The 24,623-nt window shown below is 41.2% G+C and overlaps 1 protein-coding gene across 2 annotated transcripts in view; it reads right to left on the minus strand.

The window, feature by feature from the left end:
- The window catches only part of snx7 (sorting nexin 7), a 78,210-nt gene that overhangs the window by 35,720 nt on the left and 17,867 nt on the right, over nucleotides 1–24,623 (minus strand). For both annotated transcript variants that reach the window (XM_059648041.1, XM_059648040.1), the window contains exons 2-3: nucleotides 14,966–15,148; nucleotides 476–586 (exon numbers count right to left, since the gene is read on the minus strand). In XM_059648041.1, coding sequence (XP_059504024.1) covers nucleotides 476–586; nucleotides 14,966–15,148 — 294 coding nt within the window. The remainder of the gene's footprint in view (nucleotides 1–475; nucleotides 587–14,965; nucleotides 15,149–24,623) is intronic.

The raw sequence follows: 24,623 nt of genomic DNA on the forward strand, positions 1-24,623 counted from the left end.
TATTGAGTCCCCAATGACTATCACTCTCTTCCTATCCCCCCTTCCCTTCTGTGCAAGAGGGACAGACTCTGTGCCAGAGACCTGCACGCTACTGCATGTCCCTGGTAAGTCCCCCCCCCCAACGGTATCCAAAACGGTATACTTGTTTTTCAGGGGAATGACCACATCGTATACAACACTATATTTGTAGCTCTGAACTCAAACTTCTGGAAACTGACTGCTTAACTATAACCCTGGGTTCAAAGCTATGACTGCTAAGATTGGATTGGTTGAAGAAACTAAACTCTTGAACAGAGATCTGATTATTCTTATGTGAAGGATTTTTTTCTTCCTCACACAAATTGTCACAATGTACCACTGAGTACACATGCATGCAGCAAAGCCCTTCAAAAAACAAAAAAAAAGTTTTTTTGGAGGCTTTGGCAAGATCCCAGTTTAACCAAACACACAAATCTGGTAGACATATTAAACTTACTGGAACAATTAAAGTAGAATGTGCTTCTTCAAGTTTGTCCTTTAGCCACAAGAAATCTTGATAACGTCTGCGAACCTCATACTCACACGAGTCAAACTCACTTCGAGTGGTCTATAAAAACAAGTGGCATTATTAAGCAGAGAAAAACAGTACAAATTGTTTTGAAATGGACAAACACTTAAAAGTGGGCTTTTGCACCACAATCCATACAAACATTCCTTTGGGACAAATTGTTGAAAACTACCATACTATACTGAGAACTTACAGTACAGACAATTAAAAATAATGTTTAATCAGGTAATTAAATCATGTGTTAATAGCATAAAAGGAAACATAAATGAAACTGGATAGGTGTGAGAAGTAGATGACGGTAGCAAAAGAATCAAAATCAGAAACTGCTGGAAAAACTCAGCAAGTCGAGCTGCATCTGTGAAGAGAAAGCAGAATTAATGTTTTGGGTTCAGTGACCCTTCCTCAGAACAGCAAAAACAATCTCTAAAATGAAGTCTACTCTTGGAGTTAATGCAGATTAAATTACTCAAAGCAGTAGGAATGCAAACTTTTAAAAGAGCAAAATTATCAATTCATTCCACTCTCACACTCTTCCAATATTTTTATTTTGCCTCCTGTATTCTTGAAAATATTTTCTTCTGAAATAGGTGCAATGAAGGTTTGAAGCCCTCAACATGCAGAATGCAGTACATTCCATGAGTTGTAAGACAAACCCAAACTGGCCAATTACAGCCCCGGTCGACTCTAAATTACCAGTAAAGAGCAGTAGTGACTTCGTAATAACACGCTCACTGATGCTTAGTTTGAGTTCCTCCAGGGCCGTTCAGCTCCTGACCTCATTACAGCTTTGGTTCAAACACGAACAAAAGAGAGGAAGTGGAATAAGGAGACAGTCAAAATGCAGCCTTGATGTGAGGCCCTATGGCATCAAGGCAAAACTTGAAACAATGGGAATCAGGGGAACTCTCTGCACATTGTAACCATAACAAGCACAAAGAAAGACAGAGATAATGGGAACTGCAGATGCTGGAGAATCCAAGATAATAAAATGTGAGGCTGGATGAACACAGCAGGCCAAGCAGCATCTCAGGAGCACAAAAGCTGACGTTTCGGGCCTAGACCCATCATCAGAGAGGGGGATGGGGTGAGGGTTCTGGAATAAATAGGGAGAGGGGGGAGGTGGACCGAAGATGGAGAGAAAAGAAGATAGGTGGAGAGAGTATAGGTGGGGAGGAAGGGAGGGGATAGGTCAGTCCAGGGAAGACGGACAGGTCAAGGAGGTGGGATGAGGTTAGTCGGTAGATGGGGGTGCGGCTTGGGGTGGGAGGAAGGGATGGGTGAGAGGAAGAACAGGTGAGGGAGGCAGAGACAGGTTGGACTGGTTTTGGGATGCAGTGGGTGGAGGGGAAGAGCTGGGCTGGTTGTGTGGTGCAGTTGGGGAGGGGAGATTTTGAAACTGGTGAAGCCCACATTGATACCATTAGGCTGCAGGGTTCCCAGGCGAAACATGAGTTGCTGTTCCTGCAACCTTCGGGTACCCGGTGTGGCTTCCTCTACATTGGGGAAACCAAGCGGAGGCTTGGAGACCGCTTTGCAGAACACCTCCGCTCAGTTCGCAACAAACAACTGCACCTCCCAGTCGCAAACCATTTCCACTCCCCCTCCCATTCTTTAGATGACATGTCCATCATGGGCCTCCTGCAGTGCCACAATGATGCCACCTGAAGGTTGCAGAAACAGCAACTCATATTCCGCCTGGGAACCCTGCAGCCTAATGGTATCAATGTGGACTTCACCAGCTTCAAAATCTCCCCTTCCCCAACTGCATCCCTAAACCAGCCCAGTTCGTCCCCTCCCCCCACTGCACCACACAACCAGTCCAACCTGTCTCTGCCTCCCTAACCTGTTCTCCCTCTCACCCATCCCTTCCTCCCACCCCAAGCCGCACCTCCATCCCCTACCTACTAACCTCATCCCACCTCCTTGACCTGTCCGTCTTCCCTGGACTGACCTATCCCCTCCCCACCTATACTCTCTCCACCTATCTTCTTTTCTCTCCATCTTCGGTCCGCCTCCCCCTCTCTCCCTATTTATTCCAGAACCCTCACCCCATCCCCCTCTCTGATGAAGGGTCTAGGCCCGAAACGTCAGCTTTTGTGCTCCCGAGATGCTGCTTGGCCTGCTGTGTTCATCCAGCCTCACATTTTATTATCTATACAAAGAAAGACAGCTGTGTTAATTGGAAGTCAGTCAGTTCAGCTTCCAACAACTCTGCAGGAGTTCTTCAGGGTAGTGCCCTAGGCTCAATGATCTTTTAGTTGCTTCCCTTGCAACAAAAGATCAGACATGGGGATGATCGCTAATGATTGCTAAACATTCAGCACATTCATGAAATACTGAAGCAATTCACATTCAAATGCAGCAAGACTTAGACAACAGGCTTTGGCTGAAAATTAGCAAATATTATTCATGTCATACAAATAACATGTGAACAACCATCTCGAACAATACAGAATCTAGCCATCAACCCTTTACATTCAATGTCTTTGTTATCACCGAATCCCCCACTATTAACATCCTGGAATTAGAACTGGCCAGAAACTAAATTGGACAAGCTAGAAACTGGCTAAAACTCCTGCAGCGACTAACACACTTCCCAACTTCCCACCATCTACAAGACAAGACAGGAGTGTGATGGAATACTATTTGCCTAGATGAATGATACTCCAACAATTGTCAAGAAGCTTGATGCCACCCAGGACTAAGCAAACCACTTGATTGGCACCACATCCTTAAAATTTCACTCTCTCCAACTCTGCAGCAGCAGAGTCCACTGCAGAATTTCACCAAGACTCCTGAGGCAGCTTCTCCTAATTCCACATCTATTGAAATCTAGAAGGACAAAGAGAGCAGGTACATGGTACCATTGCCTGTAATTTACTTTACAAACCACACACCATCTTGATTTGGAAACATATTGCCATTCATTCACCGTTTCTGGGTCAAAACCCAGAACACACTTTCTAATAGCATTACGGCTGTACTTATATCAATTAGTCCATAATCATTCAGGACCCACCTCTTTAATTGAAGGTAATTAGTGATAGGCAATAAATGCTGACCCAGCCATCAAAGCCCAATCCTATCAATTAATTCAAACACAGAGGCTGAGTGACTCTACGGAGATCCTGATCTTCAGTCATGGGAAGACTAGCATAATGTACAAATTACAAGACTGAATAATTTTCAACCATATTGTGTCAGAAGCGTTTGAGTGGATGATCTATCTCAACCTCTTCCCAGGGTGCTTACCAAGACAGATGTCATTGACCTATTTAACTTAATTTGCATAACTTCAAAAAACAGCCCAGCACAATAGAACAACAAAGGCCTTGATGAGATACTGGTGGTAATACTGAAAACTTCTGCTCCCCAAGGACAGCCACTTCAAGTCAAGCTGTTTCAGAATTACAAGACTGGCATTTACTGACGAAGTGGAAAATGCTGTGTTATGGCCCCACCATAAAAAATAAAAGGCAAATTTAATTCGGCTCATGCAAAATCTAGCCTCATGTCTTATTCTCAAATAAGCAGTGAAGCCATTGAGGGAACCCATGTTGGGATTATGAAGTGGTACTTCCTCAGCAATTTCCTCTCCAGTGGTCAAAAACACCACTGATCGCATCTCAGCCCTCACACCTCCTCTCCAGAGTAACAATGAAGACAGAATTCCCCTTGTCATCATGTGTCACCCCATCAACCTCTGGATTCAATGCATCATTTTTCGTCACTTCCGCCACCTGCAATCTGACCCCACTACCAAGGATATATTTCCCGCCCCACCCTTATTTGCTTTCCAGAGGGGCTGCACTCTCCATGATTCCCTCATCCGCTCCGCACTCCCCACTAGTTCTACTACCCCTGGCACTTTTCCTTGCAACTGCAGGAAGTGCCACACCTGCCCCTACACCTCCCCCCTTATCTCCATCCCAGGCCCCAAGAAAACCTTCCATCTTAAACAGATGTTCACCTGCACATCCTCTAATGTGGTATACTGTATCTGCTGTTCCTGATGTGGCCTCCTCTACATTGGGGAAACTAAGTGGAAGCTTGGAGACCACTTTGTAGAGTACCTACGCTCGGTTCATGACAAACGATAACACTGTCCAGTTGAAAATCACTTCAACTGCCCGTCCCATTCCTTGGACGACATGTCCATCCTGGGCCTCCTCCACTGCCAAAACGATGGTACCCAAAGGTTGGAGGAACAGCACTTTGCATTCCATGTAGGAGCCCTACAGCCCAATGGTCTCAATGCGGACATCACAAGCTTCAAAATCTTCTCACCCCTGACTTCATCCTTAGACCAGCCTAGCCCATTCCTGCCTCCTTGTCCTGTCCATCTTTTCTCCCACCAATCTGCTCCTCTCATCTCACTGACCAACCCCCACCCCCAGTTCCTACCAACTAGCCTCATCCCTGCCTTCTTGACCTGTCTTCCCTCCCACCTACCCACGATCCCCTCCTCACTGACCAACCCCCATCCCAACTCCCTGCCTACACTGACCTGTACTGGCTTCATTCCTGCCTCCTTGACCTGTCCATCTACTCTCCACTTATCTGCTCCTCTATCCACTTTCTATCATCACCACCCCCTCTCTCTATTTATTTCATTTCACTTCAATTCCCCTTCCCCATTTCTGAAGAAGGGTCCAGGCCCGAAATGTCAGCTTTACTGCTCCTCTGATGCTGACTGGCCCGTTGTGTTCATCCATCTGTACACCTTGTAATCTCAGACTCCAACATCGACAGTTCCTACTATCTCTGACTTTCTCAGCAATATCTTGATCATTGATCAGCTCCTTAAAGATTAGATTTCATTACAGCTTTGGTTCTGAAATAGATAAAGGAGCTGAACCCCAGAAGAGAGGCATAAGTGATTGCCTTCAAAGCAGCATTCAACAGCACATTGTTATTATAATATAAAAATATAATTTGAGAACTTGTACTTAAGTGTAAGAAAAACTGATTTATTATTTTAAATCGAGAAAAGGAGCTAATTGTCAAGGAATTTCCTGGCTTGACATTATAATCAGATAAAGTGGGGGGAAAAAGGGGGGGGCAAAAGCAGGTTTACGCAGGATTAAGAGGCACAGAACTGCAGAGGTGCTTTATTTGCAGTGTCCAAACAGTCAGGGTGGAGAAGACCAGAGTGGTTTAGCAGTCATTGAGGTGGTGGTTGTGGAGTTGTGGAGGAAGATATCCTACAAGCCTGTTGTAGATGTGTTCAGGGAATCCATGTTAAATACAAATTAGCTAAGTTAGCAGCTTGTTGTAAAGATCTCTCTTAGAGACATTAACTGAAGAAAATAGCATTGAACAAATTGCTGTGCATTAATTCAAAGGAAGCAATTACAGTTGTACTACCTGAACATGCTTTAGGATTGAGGCGAAATGATTTTTCACTGAAGTTGGAATGTCTAAGTATTGCTGGGGTAAAAAAGATGAATCTTTTTTAATGTTTCTAATTAGATTATTCCAATAGTTCATGCAAAAAGTGTAATTCAAAAAATGTAATAAACTTCTATGTTCTTTTGTTAAAAATTCACACAAGGGTGTCAATATATATGTTCAGTGACTGGCCTCTATGATAAACAATAATCAAAACAAAACTGATGGTCTACCATGTCAGGTTTCACTCTAGATTCTGATTTGTCGATTATTACTATCGGCTAAAATCATAACATACACGGCATCAGCCAAATGACTGATAACACATCTCCAGCAGTATCTTCCATATCTGAAAATTTGACTGTCTAGCATTAGAAAAGTATCAAGCAGATGATAACACCACTATTTCGGAGATCTTCAGTCTTAGAAATATTTCCTTTTGCTTTCAACACAGCCAAGTAAAAATCTTGGAACATCAACGTTAACAGCACTCCAAAAATAGGTTCAACATATGGCCTGTTGCAGTTGAAAAATCACAGCTCATTTCTGGCTTCTCAATTACAATTAGGGATCGGCAATGGATAATCAGTGCAGACATTAATGGCCAGCACATCTAAAAATGACATTAAAAAAAAGAGAGACTTGTGGTGTTCCCACAGACGATCTTTTGCTGGTAGACTAGCTTTGGGGAGTGAGATAAGAAATGTGTTGTAGTACTTTCTAGTCCAAAAGTCAATGAGATCAATCTAACTGCTTTTTCATCTGAAATCAGACTTATTGAAAATAGAAGTGCAGGAAAAGGTCAACCAGCTATAAAATCTAATAGTTATTTGAACATGTGCCAACTGCTCCTACTCTGTTCCTGTTCAATCCCAAACCTCAAATATTTCAGTTAATAAATATGTTTGATCAACAAGTTTTCCAAATAAGGAAGCCAACATAATGCTCAGGCAGCTTCAGTTACTCCAATAATCAACTCCAAATTAGGTCTTAACAGCAAAAATGCCTCGTAAGCCCCTCCAGTCAGTCAAAAGTTCCCATTATGTACGTTTCTCTATCGTGTTTTGACATTTTCCAGCATATTTTTCAAATGTTGCCAAATTTCAGAATAACTGAGACCACTATTAAAGGAGGCCCCTTACAACATTAGCAAATTTTCAAGCTTCCACTACCTTATTTTCAAGCAAAAGCCTGTCTCACTATCCATGATACAGCACTGAAAAAAATCACTGCTTTTAGAATCTGACTTCAACCACTGACATGAAAAATAAATCGGGTAATCTAGATTAAGTAACCTAGCTGCAACACTTAAAATTTGCTATAAATTTTGCAGTTATGCCTGGAAGGATATATTTGGGATCACAGAGACATGGCTGCAGGGTACCAGGGATAGGAAAAGAATATCCAACAGTAGTTTTTGAATGGACAGACAAAAACGAGAAATGAAGAATGGTGGCATTGCTGATTAAAGAGGAAATTAGTACATTAGTGAGGAAGGACATTAGCTCCAGTGAAGTGGAATCTGTACGGGTAGAACCAAAAAACACCACAGGGAATAAGACAATAGTGGGATTATACATATGCCCCCAGACTGTACTGGTAACACTGGAGAATGCATTAACCTGGAAACTAATGACACAAGCAATAAAGGTACAGTGTTATTATGGAGATTAAAGGCACCCATACAGGTTGGACAAATCAAAATCAAAAACAAACGCCACAGAGGAGGAATTCCGAGAGTGTATACGATACTGTTTTCTAGCGCAACATGTTGAGGAACCAATAAGAGAACAGGCAATCCTAGGCTGGGTACTGTGTAATGAGAAAGGAATAATTGGCAATCTAGCTATGCAAGGCCCTTTGGGAAACAGTGCCCATAATATGATAGATGTTTTTCATTAAGATAGAGAGTGACATAATTGATTGAGATTAAGGAAATCATGATGCTACAGCAGGCTACACAATATTAAGAAATGTGACTTAAAGCAATGATAGTGAATAGACACTGGCAAATAATTAAAGAATGCACCAGGGAAATGCAACAATTGTGTTTGTCTGGCACAAAAAACAAAACAGGAAAATGACCCAACTATGGCTAACAAACGAGAAAGGGGTATACAAATTGGTCAAAAAAGAAAGCAACAGTCTTAAGGATTGGGAGAGGGTTCAACTTCAGCAAAGGATAACAAAAGCATTAAAAAGGGGGAAGAAAACGGCTACAGGAGTAAGTTTTTAGGGAACATAAATAGATTGTAGAAGTTTCTATAGGTATGTGATAGGCATTTGAAGAGGAAAAATGATTAGTGAAGTCAAATGTAAGTCCATCACAGTCAAAAACAGAATAAGTTATAATGGGGAACAAAGAGATGGCACACAAATCAAATACATTTTTTGCTTCAGTCTTCACAAGAGGAGGTCACAAATAATGTCCCCCAAAATGCTTGGGACCACACTCTAATGAAAGGGAGGAACTGATGGAAAGCAGCATTAGCTGGGAAATGGTAATGGGAAATTGTTGGGATCAAAATCGGATAAATTTCCAGAACGTGACAATCTACAACCCAAAGTACTGCATGAATTGGCTCTAGCAGTAGTGGAAATATTGGTGGTCATCTTTGAAAATTCTACGGAGCCCTTTTCAGTTCCTATGGTTGGAGAGTAGTTCATGTGGCTGTACTGTTCAAAAAAAAGGGGCAGAGAGGAAAAAAAAGGGAACTGTAGACTCGTTAGCCTGACATCAATAATGGGGAAATCGCTAGAATAGATGATAAAAGAAAGACAATAACAAAGCACCTGGCAAATCGACAGGATCAGATGGAGTCAGTGTGGATTTATAAAAGGAAAAATCAAGCTTGACAGAAAATCTTCAAAAACATTTCAGGAGAATACTGGTCGAGATGATAAAGGGACAGCCAATGAATGTGGTTTAGCCGGGTTTTCAGAAGTCCTTCAATAAGGTCCCACAGAAAAGATCAGCATGTAAAATTAAAGCGCATGAAACTGGGACTCGTGTACCGACATGGCTAGTTCAGACAGGGAACAGTGTAGAAATAAAACAATTGCCCCCTCCCCCATCCTCTGAAGGGCAGCCAGTCACTAGTGGAGTAGGGATTGGTATTTGGATTCTAGCTATTCACAATATGTATTAACGATTCAAGTGAAAGAACTAAATGCAACTCCAAGTTTGTACATGACACAAAGCTGAGACAGAGGGGTGAACTGTGAAAATACAGAGATGCTTCAGTGTTTTGAACAAGTTGAGTGAGTGGTAAATGCATGGTAGATCCAGTATAATGCGAGTAAATGAAGTTATTCACTTTTGTAGCCAAAAGAGGAAAACTGATTATTATGTGAATATCTGAACAGGTGATTGACTTGGAATGGGGAGGTGCAATGAGACCATTTGCTGAAAGTAAGAAGACAGTTGCAGCAGCCAGTGAAGAAAGCAAATGGTACAGTGATCTTCATAGTGAGAGGATTTCAGTAAAGGAGCAGAAACATTTTGCTGCACTATGCCTTGATGAGATCACACTGCAGTATTTTATGCAATTATGATCTCCTTTCCTGAGGAAAGGTGTTCTGACCATTGAGGGAGTGCAACGAAGGTTTACCAGACTGATTCCTGGAACAGTAGATCTGATGTATGAAGACAGACCAGATTGGTCAGGTCTGTATTCACTGGAGTTTAGAAGAATGAGAGGTTACCTCAGCTACCTATGAAATTTGAACAGAACTGAACAGAGTAAATACAGGAAGGACATTTCTGTTGACCTGGAGTCCAGAACCAGAGATCACAGTTTAAGATTATGAGATAGGCCATTTAGGATGGAGATAAATGTCTTCATGTACACAGTGGGGAGCCTGAAAGCAGTTGAGGCCAAAGCATGGAACATTTTCAAGAAGGATTTAAATACAGTTCTTTGGGCTAAGGGGATAAACGGGTATGAGGAGGAAGTGGGAACAGCGAATTTGGTTGGATAATGAGTTCGGATCATTTTAAAGGTGGAACAGGTTCAAAAAGGGCTGAAAGGCCTACTCCTATTTTTTTTACCCCTGATAAAATTTTTATAAAGTTTTCCTTAGAACAAGTCATCATTTCAACCCAACATCAAAATTAAATGCACTAACAGTCATGCCTAATTTTTTGACATTTCCCACTCCTAAACACCATTCATTTTTGGGGCAACATCATTGTTTACCAATTGTTAGGTTTTTTTGTATTAGATAGTTAATATGCCAATAAACTTTATTTAGGGCACACTGTCTGGGACCTACTGCCCAAGCCTAGTTACCTTTGAGAAAGCGTCAGGATGCCTCTATGAATCATTGCAGTCCATTTGTTGCACGCATACTCATAATTCTAGTAGGGAGGGAGGGAGGGAGTTCGAGGGCATTGACCCAGGAATACTTGAGGAATACTGACATATTTATCATTCTGCTGGTAAACTTCAGTAACTACAGTATTAAGTGATCCATGTCTCTTTGCACATTAATTCCCAGGAACAGATGAAATGTCATAATTTTCAAGGCTTCGTACAAAGTCCTGGAAGGTGGGATTAGTTGTTGACAAGTGATTGAATAGAATGATGGAATCCCTACAGTGTGAAATCAGGCCATTCAACCCATCAAGTCTAAACTGATCCTCCGAAGAGCACTCCATCCAGACCTAGCTTCCCCCTCCTCCACCCTTCCCCTGTATCCCTGCATTTCTGCTGGCTACTCCATGTAGCCCGCACACCCCTGGATACTCATGGACAATTCATAGAACATAGAAAAGTACAGCACAGTACAGGCCCTTCGGCCCTCAATGTTGTGCTGTGGAATAATCCTAATCCAAAAATAAAATAACCTAACCTACATTCCCCTCAATTCACTGCTGTCCATGTGCATGTCCAGAATAGTCAATCCACCTAACCTGCACATTTTTCGACTGTGGGAGGAAACAGGAGCACCTGGAGGAAACCCATGCAAATGCAGGAACAATGTGGAAACTCCAGACAGACAGTTGATCAAGGATGGAATCGAATCTCGGTCCTTGGCACTGAGGTAGCAGCACTAATTATTGAACTACTTTTTTTTTGTCTGTGCAGACTCAATGAGATGAAGGGCCTTTTCTGTAATGTATGATTTTATACTTCCAAGTCAGTGGCTTGGAGGAGTACTTGCCAAGCAGTGGTGTTTCCAACTATCTTCTTCTCTTGTCTGTCTAGATGGCAGATATAGACAGTTTGGAAGCCACTTTGTGCTGCATGCATGCTACCGGCAAATGTTTGAGGTGAAGGGACGAAGTGTTTGTGGATGTGTTGCCAATCAAGCTGGCTGCTCAGTCCTGGATGTTGTAAAGCTTCTTGGCTATTCTTGGAGCTGCATGCATCCAAGAAAGTATTCCATCACAGTCCTGGTCTGTCTAACATTTCAAGTCAGACGTCCTGAGGAGTCAGGTGGTGAATTATTTGCTGCAGGATACCCAATCTTTCACTTGCTCCTGTAGTCACAGCCATTATATTGCCAGCCCTTGTTCAGATTCTGGCCAACAGATGTTGGTAACGAAGAATTCAGTGAAGGTGATGCTATTGAATGTAAAGGGGTGATAGCTAGATAATGACAAATTGTAACTGAATCAAAATTCAACTTATACCAAAACAAAAGAATTGTTGAAGAGATTCCCCAATAATAGTTTATAGTCATAATCCCAGCTGATGGCATTACTAGGTAATTCAGATCCCAGAGTGGCTTGATAGACAACAAGTTTTTATGTGTACCATGGAGGTCGGTCGTGAACAAATTCACAAGAACCTGCCAACAAGACAGCTTAACAGTTATGACAAAAAATGGCAAAATATCAAACCATATTATACTTACAAACACTATTGGAATGAATAAGAAAAGAAAACTTCAACCCTTGACTTCCAATAACAACCTTATAAACACTCAAATCTCAGTGAACGATCACCCGAGATCCATGCTAAAGCTCCTTTGTTTAACAGACAAATCAATTTCATTTTCAGCAAAGTTCTGTACATTCACTCATAGCTGTTCCCTTTCACTAATACCATTCCCTGAGATCCTCAAAAAAAGCTGCTATCTTTTCTATTCCTTATAGACATGGGTTTCTTTTATCCTACTGAACTGTCAAAGACAGCTGAGGTTGTCATCTTCTGAGACATCACTCCTGCTTTCTGCTTCAGAAGTTTTCTTCCAATCAACTCAGACTTCTTCCATTGTGCCCTAACTGTTTTAGGGACTGCTAAACTAAAAGCAACTCTTTTATCATGGATATTTTCTCCGAGCCTTTCCTGTTTTTTTCAGTCCCTCCCTCTCTGGATTGTAAAGCCCTTGGCAGCAAACACCTTAGTGATATCTCCGTGGGATTGCTGATCATTTAGCTAAAATTTCACAATTTCTTGGAAACATTGACTCACTCAATGATTTAATGATCCTTCATAAAAATATCTTCAGATCTTCACAGACGTGAAGATTAAAAACCCATTTCCCAACGGGGTTAGAATCTAGAACCTTCACATTTAATGACAACTTAAATGGATATCTGAAAATAAATGAATGTCCGGTAACTGGGAAATAAAATCTTACTTTACTGCCCGGAAGCAACATGTTACATTTATCAGTTTTCACATGGAGTTTCTTCAGAAAATAACAATAAAAATGGAATCAAATGAAAGGAACAATTTCATTGCCTAAATTTGCATGAAGACTTTTAAGTGGATAAAGTCTTTATGAGAGTCATAACTTTTGTAGCTTTTAAATTATGCAATTCACCAATTTCCTTACACGTTGACGACTACTGTACATTGATGAAAGAACATTATCAAGTTTCTCAGCAATATTATCTAAATTATCCACTCCCGCACATCCCAGATGTCCAAGTTCTTCAAGGACCGCAACTTTCCCCCCACAGTGATCGAGAACGCTCTTGACCGCGTCTCCCGCATTTCCCACAACACATCCCTCACACCCCGCCCCCGCCCTCGCCACAACCGCCCAAAGAGGATCCCCCTCGTTCTCACACACCACCCCACCCACCTCCGGATACAACGCATCATCCTCCGACACTTCCGCCATCTACAATCCGACCCCACCACCCAAGACATTTTTCCATCCCCATCCCTGTCTGCTTTCCGGAGGGACCACTCTCTCCGTGACTCCCTTGTTCGCTACACACTGCCCTCCAACCCCACCACACCCGGCACCTTCCCCTGCAACCGCAGGAAATGCTACACTTGCCCCCACACCTCCTCCCTCACCTCTATCCCAGGCCCCAAGATGACATTCTACATTAACCTGCACATCTGCCAATGTGCTATACTGCATCCACTGTACCCGGTGTGGCTTCCTCTAGATTGGGGAAACCAAGCGGAGGCTTGGGGACCGCTTTGTAGAACACCTCCGCTCGGTTCGCAACAAACAACTACACCTCCCAGTTGCAAACCATTTCCACTCCCCCTCCCATTCTTTAGATGACATGTCCATCATGGGCCTCCTGCAGTGCCACAATGATGCCACCCGAAGGTTGCAGGAACAGCAACTCATATTCCGCTTGGGAACCCTGCAGCCTAATGGTATCAATGTGGACTTCACCAGCTTCAAAATCTCCCCTTCCCCCACCGCATCCCTAAACCAGCCCAGTTCGTCCTCTCCCGCCACTGCACCACACAACCAGCCCAGCTCTTCCCCTCCACCCACCGGTCCAACCTGTCTCTGCCTCTCTAACCTGTACTCCCTCTCACCCATCCCTTCCTCCCACCCCAAGCCGCACCTCCATCTCCTACCTACTAACCTCATCCCACTTCCTTGACCTGTCCGTCTTCCCTGGACTGACCTATCCCCTCCCCACCTATCTTCTTTTCTCTCCATCTTCGGTCCGCCTCCCCCTCTCTCCCTATTTATTCCAGAACCCTCACCCCATCCCCCTCTCTGATGAAGGGTCTAGGCCCGAAACGTCAGCTTTTGTGCTCCTGAGATGCTGCTTGGCCTGCTGTGTTCATCCAGCCTCACATTTTATTATCTTGGATTCTCCAGCATCTGCAGTTCCCATTATCTCTTATCTAAATTTCTATTCATTATTGAGTAACCACTGTTAGTTACTTGAACTTGCCTTTCCTAAGGAAGCCAACTGTAAAACTAAAATCAATACAAGACTTTTAAATGTTATATGCAAAATAACAAAATTGCACCATACCATGAGGCAAAGTATATCAACAGAAAATGTTTAATTATATTCCTACAGCAGCCATAAATTTGCAGTACTATTTGAGCAATGTATTGTCCTTAAATTATACTGAAGATGTTTGACATAATTGTAAAAGGCAATCTTACACATTTCATTGTCAGAAGTTAATGGAGTTATTTTCCTTTGTATCAATATTAACTTTATTGTGGACTTGAGTGGTGGACAGCCAAGAAAACGATTTGGGTAATCAGATCCTAAAATCATTTAAATCAACTTTTTAAAACTGTTATTTGAAATTTCAATTGCTTTAAAAAAAATTCAAAATAGCTAAATTTCCATAAACATCCAGCAAAATTCATTTTGGTAAGTTGTCCTGTGTACTAGCCAAAGGCAATCAAATACAGAAGCATGTGGGGTTACCTGGCCGTAACAAATACATGTTTAAGAATCCATAAAACAATTCTATAAGCTTGATTAACAATAAAATATGATTACCTTTGGATGTAAAGTATTTAAAATAAAATAATAAAAGGATAGAGAAGTCATAAAATTTAGATTTGGCACCAAAATGTGTCAGAAATCAACAGCATATTGGGTCATAATTGAATACACTGAAAATACCTTGGATGAGCTGATCATATTATTGATTTAACCTGGCAAACTGGATTCTAACACTGGAGAATCACAGTACATTTTATGGTTACTGGCTAGATATCTTCCATCATTCATATTAAACAATGATTTACTTCCACCATTGTGTTACAATAAAATGTTAACAAAATTAAATCAATTTTCAGAATCAAGTATTGGAACCACATTCAGCACTGTGTTGTTTTTACCTTCGTAATAATTCTGTAAGTGACAAAAGTTTCAAGTGTTGTAACGTGATTTTCTGGGTCATCAACTGTGACAAAAATGTCTTTGCTGTCAGGTTCATCATCCAACGTATGCTGATTAATCATAGAAGATGGAGAAGTCTGCATGGAGACACTGAACGAACTGGCATCAGTGAAACTAGCATCCTGTTGGAAGATAGATCACAACATTCCTTATGTTACCAGCATTTCATACCAGATAAATAAGATAGCACAAGGAACAGTTGCTTAAAACGATACATGGAGCTTAGGCATACTGCAATTTGACCTTGAAAAGGTCTCAATCTTATATATTCACCAAACAGATATAAATTATTATTTTGTCATATTTCAAATACAACCCAACAGCTTTGTGTTTTGAAGTTGTAAATTCAATTTTACTAACAGAAAGTTATAAACACACACAGACACACACACAGACACACACACACGTGAGCAAACCTCAAATATGACAACTTATTCAAAAACCAAAGGCAGATGCCGTGTATCTGAAATTAAACAGAAAAAGCTGGAGGTTCTCACCTGGCCAAGCAGCATCTGTTGACTGAAAAACTGAGAAAACGGAGTGGATTATGTCAGAAATTTGTCAATTTCATCAAATTTCTTGGAGGGTTTCTCTCAGGTGAGGCCAAGCAATGTTTGTTACATATTTAACTATCAATCAATGCTGCCTTGCTTATCCTATATTCCCTGACCCAAAAAGGCAAACGTACTCATCATTGCCTGAACCTCAGGAGGTTCCTGGCATCAGTGCCACCTTTAAAGACCAGCTGGGCATGTGGTCAAGCGCTGCTAGCCCAGAACTGCCCTTCACTGAAAATGCAGTGGGTGAACAATGAGAGACAAATGCTTTTCAAGGCACAGCTGACCCGTTAGTGGATATAGAATTAAACATTTGTGTATTTATTGCGACTGAAGAACCAAGCTACATAGGTCACACGCCCACCCCCTCTATCCCCTGCTTAGTTTCGTAAAGTTTTTGAATCCTAACTAAATGACTACTACTCTTTCCCTGTGTGGCCACAGTAGTCCAACATCCTCTCATTGTTCAGCAACAGGTAGAAGCTAGTGCATTTACGACATTTGGACTGGTACATGGATAGGGAACGGTTAAAAAGATATGGATCAAATGCAGGCATACAGGACTAATTCAGTTTAAGAAACCTCGTTGAAATGGATGAATTGGGCTGAAAGACAATTACAGCCAAAGAGAGCAATAAACAAACATGAGCCATTCTTGGGAACATACAAGAACTGCTCGCCTTCCAACATCAAACATACAGTCAAATAATCACTGCATCCAGCTCACATCTGTTGGAACCAGCAGTAAGTATTGTCTGGCCTATCGCACTCCACTCCGCAGTGCTTTATCCAGCAGAAAAGATGATATTCGTCTTATTCAATGTCATCTTGCTTTTTGGCAGATAGGAATATTCTTCTAACTCCTCACAGTCCATCACATAACCTCCTCACTTGCTGCAATTGTGCAAAACATAGCATACTAAGATCAAAAAAGGCTCCCCAGACTGATCCAAGGATCAGAAGCTTACGTTCAGCACGTGTATGTGCTGTTCCACAATGACTCTGATTGAATAATGGGTTACATTATGCCTGTGCTCAGCCTCAGACTAGAGGTTGTATAAAAACAATCATGGTTGCAGAAGGTAGCCCTGGTCTCCCAGTAACCATCCTTTTAAGACATCTAGTTTCTGACTGTTTAGCACACTCCTCCATACATGGACATGGAGGACTCCAACAGGAGGGCCACTGCATGGACCGTTGACATAGGGATCTTACTCCAATGAATGCAGCTAGCTATTTTGTGATTACTAATACCTTGTTTTCCCACTCTACATCAACCAAGAAGTGGACCATCACATCAAATGAGTTGGCACAGACAGTTCAAAGAGAGATGAGACCTATGCCCTTTATCGCCTATGAAATCTTGAATTGTGGCTAGCAAGTCCCATTTTTAAGGTAGCTGGGATTGCTTGTGTTTCACAGAAATGACTATCAGCAGTGACCAATTATACGGTCAAGACTGCTTGAGACCAGGAATTGTGCCCCACACAGTTGGATGCTGCATGCATTTCAGATGAAGGGTGCAATGATTTTAGAAGGCGTCAACATGTATTGTAAAAGGGGTCAATTAACGCAAGTGCTTTAAGTGCATATTATGTCATTCACAAGTGGAACCCACACGCTCAGACAGAAAAAAAACACTTACACAACCCACTCCTGGTGGGTTCACTGTCATTTTACATTTCCAGTGTGCATTTACAAGTTACACGAATGTGAGAAGCAATACAGGTCACACTTGACACAATGAGTTGAAGGCTCAGCCTGTTAATCAAGGAATACTCTCTCCCCACGTTCTTTTCTCCTGGCACTCCTTTCTTGGGCTACATGACTAAAATGAATCACTCTACGTCTGCTTCCAGAATCAGAGTTCTTGCTTTAACAAAGGGGAAGAAAAACCCTTTGTGATCCAGAGGCATCTCCAATGAACAAAGACAAAGATACACTTTTAATATGGATGTGAGTTTGCTCGCTGAGCTGGAAGGTTTGTTTTCAGACGTTTCGTCACCATTCTAGGTAACATCATCAGTGAGCCTCTGATAAAGCACTGGTGCTATGTCCCGCTTTCTATTTATCTGTTTAGGTTTCCTTGGGTTGGTGATGTCCTTTCCTGCATTGGTGATGTCATTTCCTGTTCTTTTTCTCAGAGGATGGTAGATGGGCTCCAAATCAATGTGTTTGTTGATGGAGTTCCGGTTGGAATGCCATGCTTCTAGGAATTCTCATGCATGTCTCTGTTTGGCTTGTCCTAGGATGGATGTGTTGTCCCAATCAAAGTGGTGTCCTTCCTCAGCTGTATGTAAGGATACTAGTGATAGTGGGTCATGTCGTTTTGTGGCTAGTTGATGTTCATGTATCCTGGTGGCTAGCTTTCTGCCTGTTTGCCCAATGTAGTGTTTGTCACAGTTCTTGCAAGGTATTTTGTAGATGACGTTTGTTTTGCTTTTTGATGACAAACGTCATCTACAAAATACCTTGCAAGAACTGTGACAAACACTACATTGGGCAAACAGGCAGAAAGCTAGCCACCAGGATACATGAACATCAACTAGCCACAAAACAACATGACCCACTATCACTAGTATCCTTACATACAGATGAGGAAGGACACCACTTTGATTGGGACAACACATCCATCCTAGGACAAGCCAAACAGAGACACGCACGATAATTCCTAGAAGCATGGCATTCCAACCGGAACTCCATCAACAAACACATTGATTTGGAGCCCATCTACCATCCTCTGAGAAAAAGAACATGGGCATGACATCACCAACCCAAGGAAACCTAAACAGATAAATAGAAAGCGGGACATAACACCAGCGCTTCATCAGAGGCTCACTGATGATGTTACCTAGAATGGTGACGAAACGTCTGAAAACTAACCTTCCAGCTCAACGAGCAAACTCACATCCAGAACCTCAACCTGAGCTACAAATCTTCTCAAAACTCGCTAACATTTTTAATATATTTGCTGTTAGCCTGCTTTTGACTGTTACAAACCAATCATCATTAATTGAATAAATACACATTCCTTTAGGTTAGTTATGGGACTGTGATCAATTTCAGGTCCTCCCATGAACTCATGACCTTTACAACAACCCCTTTATCACGAAGCCTTCGGCCTTCACAGTACGACTTATTTAGTGACATTCTAGACTTTAGGCAGCTGCAATAATCTCTGCTAATAGGAAGGGGCCTTCTCTAGCTGCCTTAGACTGAACATCTACAGAAATGCAGTTAAATGTCTTAATGCCTGTATACTTTATTTATCATAAAACATGCAGCTATAATTATAACCCAGAGTTCTTAACAGCCCCTTTCTTTCTAACGTATGCTAAACATTAAACTTGGGACTAGCCTGAAAGCGGGCTTATATCAAGATTTCTCAAGGATGTTCTGTATCAAACTGACTCTATAGAAACAGTTGCATTTGTTTCTAATTCAACAGAATCCATTGTATTTATTGTACAAAGCTGTGTTACTGTAATCTGTTACCTTGGGTGCACTCAATGAAGGCCACAATTTCTCTAGCTTATAACACTGAACAGCAAACTAGCAAAACTGCAGTTTCAATTAAAAATCTTGCTCAGCTGTTTAATGTCAACAAAAAAATCACTTTCAGCCATTTTATGCTACTTCATCCATGGGCTCCCTAACACCATGTTCAGCCAATCAGTATTTAGCTTCCAAACATTCCCACATACCATTGAATTAGAACTTCATCTCTCAGCATTGCTCAGAGCTTCAGCCCTACAGACGAGCCATGGCACCATGCTACATTATTCCTGTACCGAGGCAAAAGTTACGGTGACCAATAATCCCTCCCTCCTGCACTAACCTACATTCTCAGATGCACTATTCTCTTCCCCCACCCATTAAATGTTGAGTTCCCACCTTCACCATTTTTGTTCCCTCTGCACCCTAGCATGCTGTCTCCAGTCCCCATAATTAAGTTCCCCATGCATATGTGAGATTAACATTGCAAGACAACACACAGCAACAATGTCTAACCCGTCGACTAGTTACTAGCTACAATCACAAGTTGTCTTGCTTAATGTCTCTGCTAAGACAAGACTGAAGTACAGTGGATTTTATGCTCTGCCTTAGAGACAAGCAGCAAAAAGGCAAGGTAATGACAATATACTGAGTGTATCCAAGTATGTGAAGTGACTGAGCGCTAAGACAACAGGCGAGGAACCATGAGATGCACACTGGTCCAATCCCAGCAGAGAGGAGAGGGCCTGGTAGTATTATCAATGGACTGTTAATCCAGAGACCCAGGTTCAAATCCTGCCACAGCAGACAATGGGATTTGCATTCAGTAAAAATTTGGATTTAAAGGATTCCATCGCCGACTGTCAGGAAAAACCCATCTGGTTCAAGAATTTCCTCCAAGGAACAAAACTGCCATCCTTACATGTAACTCCAGACCCACAGCAACATAGTTGACTCTTAACTGCCCTCTGGGTAATGAGTGATGGGCAATAAATGAATCCTGTAAATGAATAAATAAACTTGAATTGTGAGCCCGTTCCTGTGTGTAAAGTGTGCTGGAAGCATCATTTCAATGAAAAGGTGCCTGTGGGGTTTGAAATACAGCAGAACTGTATTTTAGGTGTATCAAAGACATGCCACGATGATGCAATGTTGATTGAGAAAAAAACAGGGGAAATTGTTGGTTTTCAGACTGAAGGCATATAGTGGCACTCCTCAAGGATCAATACAAAGATCACTGAACTTCATGATGTATGTTAATGCTGACAGTTAAATGCACGGAACACAATTTCAAAATTTGCAGATGATGCAAAGTTGAAAGCCATGAGAGCTGAGAGGGGGAAGCATGCCCAACTTCAAGATGACAGGCAGGCTCGTGGAAGGACATATGGCAGATGACATTTAATTTGGAAAATTATGAAGTAGTACTTTGGTTGGAACAACATTATAAGGAGGCAATATAAACTAAGGGCACAAATCAGAAGGGGATGAAGAAGATAAAAACCTGTGAGTAATTACACACAAGTCACAGCAGGTAGAGAAAGTGGTTTAAGTGAAATATGGGCTCCTAGCCTTTATGAAAAAATGTGAGGCGCAGTACAAAAGCATGAATGATAAACACTGGCTTGTCTCAAGTGGAATACTGTGTCAAATTCTGATCATTACACTAGAAAGAGTGTGAATATTTTAGAGAGGAAGCAGAAAAGATTTCAGCAAAGTTCTATAGATCAGGAAATTCAGCTACATGGGTACATAGGAGAAGCTGCTCTACTTTGAGGAATTAAAAGTTAAACTAAGACTTGTTCATCCTGCTCAAACTACTAAGGGTCTAGACAAATTAGGCAGAACAGAAGCGTTCTGCTTACAGAGGGGTTACAATAAAAAAAACACAAGATCCAAGACTTAAGCTGACTGGCAAAATAACTAAAGGCATCATAAACATCTTTTTTTTTTATGAGACAGGTTTGGATCTGAAAAGCACTAACTGAGGATAATGGAGGAGGTGAGATCAGTTGCGAAAGGGAACTGAGTAAGCAACTAAAGATAAAAGGCAAACCTCGGGCTTGCTACAGTGTGGAACTGAATGTGCTTCTTTGAGAGAGAAGGGCAGATTCAATTGACACAATGTTCTCCTCATGCATTGTAGAAATTTGTAAATTCTATTCTATAAATTCTGGTGCTACATATGCTTGCTTTAAAAAGCAATTGATCCTACTGGTGGCTGTCGACTCAGAAGAACCTTCATGACACAACAGGGTTTCTATGGTAACACAGTGTGGGGCTGGAGGAACATAACAGGTCAGGCACATCAGAGGAGCAGGAAAGCTGACATTTTGGGTCGGGACCCTTCTATGGTCTCTTTCTGTACAACTAAGTTCAAAAGACAATCTGTGCCCCTGTCTCCCTGTCTATTGTTGTTCTCCTTATAGCAAAGCAATCTAACTTTTTCATGCTCTTACAACAGAATTTGCCCCTTTCTCATTTCTCCTTTTCACAATACAACACAGACGAAGTTCAGATTATTTTAGTACTGTTTGGAAAGAACTAATGTTGATGTAACATGCTGGGGATGACCGAGAAAATAAGGGTCATCAAGGTAAGAAAACCCACTGGATACTCATGTTTCATGCTTGCACGTTGCCACAAGAAAAGGTTTTAAAGAGAAGTCTGTCCAATGAACTCCAAAAGAGTACATTTATTTACATTTTATTATTGTTGTTTGTCAGGATTCTTGCCTTCCTGGCTCTATATCGTACTTTGCTCCTGCCTATTTTATCTGTACATTTATCAGCAACATTTCTTAAGATTTCAATGGGTTTTAACCATTTAATGCAGCTTAACTTCAGATGTACAGAAAACCTATGTTACTAACTCAAAACCACATTCCAAACTAAACAAATCACAGTTTACATTACAATGTCAGTGATGACAATTGAATTAACAAAGATGAAGAGAAGTTGTGAATTGAATGTATGGACTGGGCATGTTGATAGCCTACACAGAAAGAAGCTTATTAGTGTTGGATCATGTTCAGACCCCATATAAATTGATGATATCAAGAGATATGTGCAAAGACATAATCGAAATGCAGTTACACCCAGAGTCAAACATTCTTCATTCAACCTTTGGATGCATGCACCTCAACAAACCATGCAAGCATCCACTGCATCCTGAATGGGTGAGGATGATGTTGACAACAGTAAATAAAAACCTATGCAAAAACGGGGAATACGTTGTCTCACTGGATATTATGATTTCAACAGCAAACAGTTGGTGCACCAATTGTCATCAGATCATTCATAAAAAGTGAGGCATATTCATTTCAATAGATGGAAAAGATTATTTATGTGGGGAGTGATTATGAAATTGAAAATACATCTGATCTGCTTCCAGATTCTTACAAAAATGCTAACGCCAAATTGACTCTGAATAAACCAATTTGACATGTTTTAAGACAATTATCCTAATAGAATACATTAATTTAATAGACAATTAACCACATTAATTTAAGATGCATTATTGTCTTTTTCTCACATTTCAAAATAAGAACCATCCATTGGTTCAAATTTTATACTTGGTATATCGTTCAATCTTCATTTTCAGGATGATGCTAGGAAGCTTTAAGAGGTGATATGTAATGATCTACTATACCGAAAATATATAAAATTTACAAGGGCAAACACAGAATCAACATATTAAGTTTTTAAAACAAAATCATTGGTTATTTTTAAGAAATAATTATTACAGTCATACAGCATGGAAGCAGACACTGCAATCCAACCCGTCCATAACATCCAAGATTCCCAAACTACACTAGTTCCATTTACCTACGTTTGGCTCATATCTCACCAAACCTTTCCTACTCCTGTACCTGTCCAAATGGCTTTTGAATGTTGTAACTATTCCTGCATCTGCTTCCTCTGGCAGTTCATTCCACGTAAGGACCCCCCCTTGTGAAAACATTGTCCCTTTTAAATCTTTCTCCTCTCACGTTAAAAATTGTGCCCTCTAGTTTCAAATGGCCCAACCCTAAGAAAAAGACCTTGAAATTTTCGCCCTACCCATGCCCCTCATGATTTCATAAAGCTCTAATAAGGTCACCCCTCAATCTCTTACGCTCCAGTGAAAGAAGTCCCAAATTATCCAGTCTCTCCTTATATCTTGAACCCTCCAGTCCTTAGTTTTGTTTGTTGTCTGTAAAGGGTCTTTTAAGTTCATTAGCTGCTGTTTTAGTGTGTTGGTGGGTTTGTGGGCGACCACGATGCCAAGAGGTTTGAGTAGTCTGGCAGTCATTTCCGAGATGTCTTTGATGTACGGGAGCGTGGTTATGGTTTCTGGGCACGTGTTGTCTGTTTGTTTGGGTTTATTGCTGAGAACTCAGCGGACTGTGTTCATTGGGTACCCGTTCTTTTTGAATATGCTGTATAGGTGATTTTCTTCTGCTCCTCGTAGTTCCTGTGTGCTGCAGTGTGTGGTGGCTTGTTGAAATAATGTTCTAATGCAGCTTCATTTGTGGGTGTTGGGATGGTTGCTTCTTTTGCTAAAAGACCCTATACAGAAAACAAGCAAAACTAACGTCATTTACAAAATACCTTGCAAGAACTGTGACAAACACTACATTGGACAAACTGGCAGAAAGCTAGCCACCAGGATACATGAACATCAACTAGCCACAAAAAGACATTACCCACTATCACTCGTATCCTTACATACAGCTGAGGAAGGACACCACTTTGATTGGGGCAACACATCCATCCTAGGACAAGCCAAACAGAGACACGCATGAGAATTCCTAGAAGCATGGCATTCCAACCGGAACTCCATCAACTAACACATTGATTTGGAGTCCATCTACCATCCCCTGTGAAAAAGACCAGGAAATGACATCACCAACCCAAGGAAACCTAAACACAAATAGAAAGCGGGACATAACACCAGCGCTTCACCGGAGGCTCACTGATGTTACCTAAAGTGGTGACGAAACGTCTGAAAATGAACCTTCCAGCTCAGCGAACAAACTCACATCCAGAACCTCAACCTGAGCTACAAATCTTCTCAAAACTTCCTTCAGACTGATCTAAACATTCACTTGTTCTTGTGGTCTTACATGAACATTTTGTGAGACATTCAGAAATTCAATTTTGATTCTTCCAAATTATTCTAATTCACAGGTGGATACCAGGTAAAACTGGGTCTCAGTCTCATTCAGCAGAGAATCTCAAACTCTAAAAGTGACAAATCTTATTAAAATGGGGTTTCTGTACATTAGTTGCATATAATCAGGAATGACAGCAAATGATTTACAGTAACGCAAACATATCACAATCAGTTTTAAAATACAAAGAACTAGTTGTTTTAAAATGGGCCAGCATAAACTCAATTAACTCCTAAATAAAGAAATTATCAACAGAATTTTGCTTTTACTTTAACATGAATCAGAACCGATACAGGTTAACCAATTAGCAGGCAAATGTATTCAAAAAAAAAGATATTTCACATTAAGACAACAAAAGAAAGATGCATCTTACAAAATCAAAATTTATTT

Source organism: Stegostoma tigrinum, chromosome 8 (genome assembly GCF_030684315.1).
Source record: "Stegostoma tigrinum isolate sSteTig4 chromosome 8, sSteTig4.hap1, whole genome shotgun sequence".
Taxonomy (NCBI): Eukaryota; Metazoa; Chordata; class Chondrichthyes; order Orectolobiformes; family Stegostomatidae; genus Stegostoma; species Stegostoma tigrinum.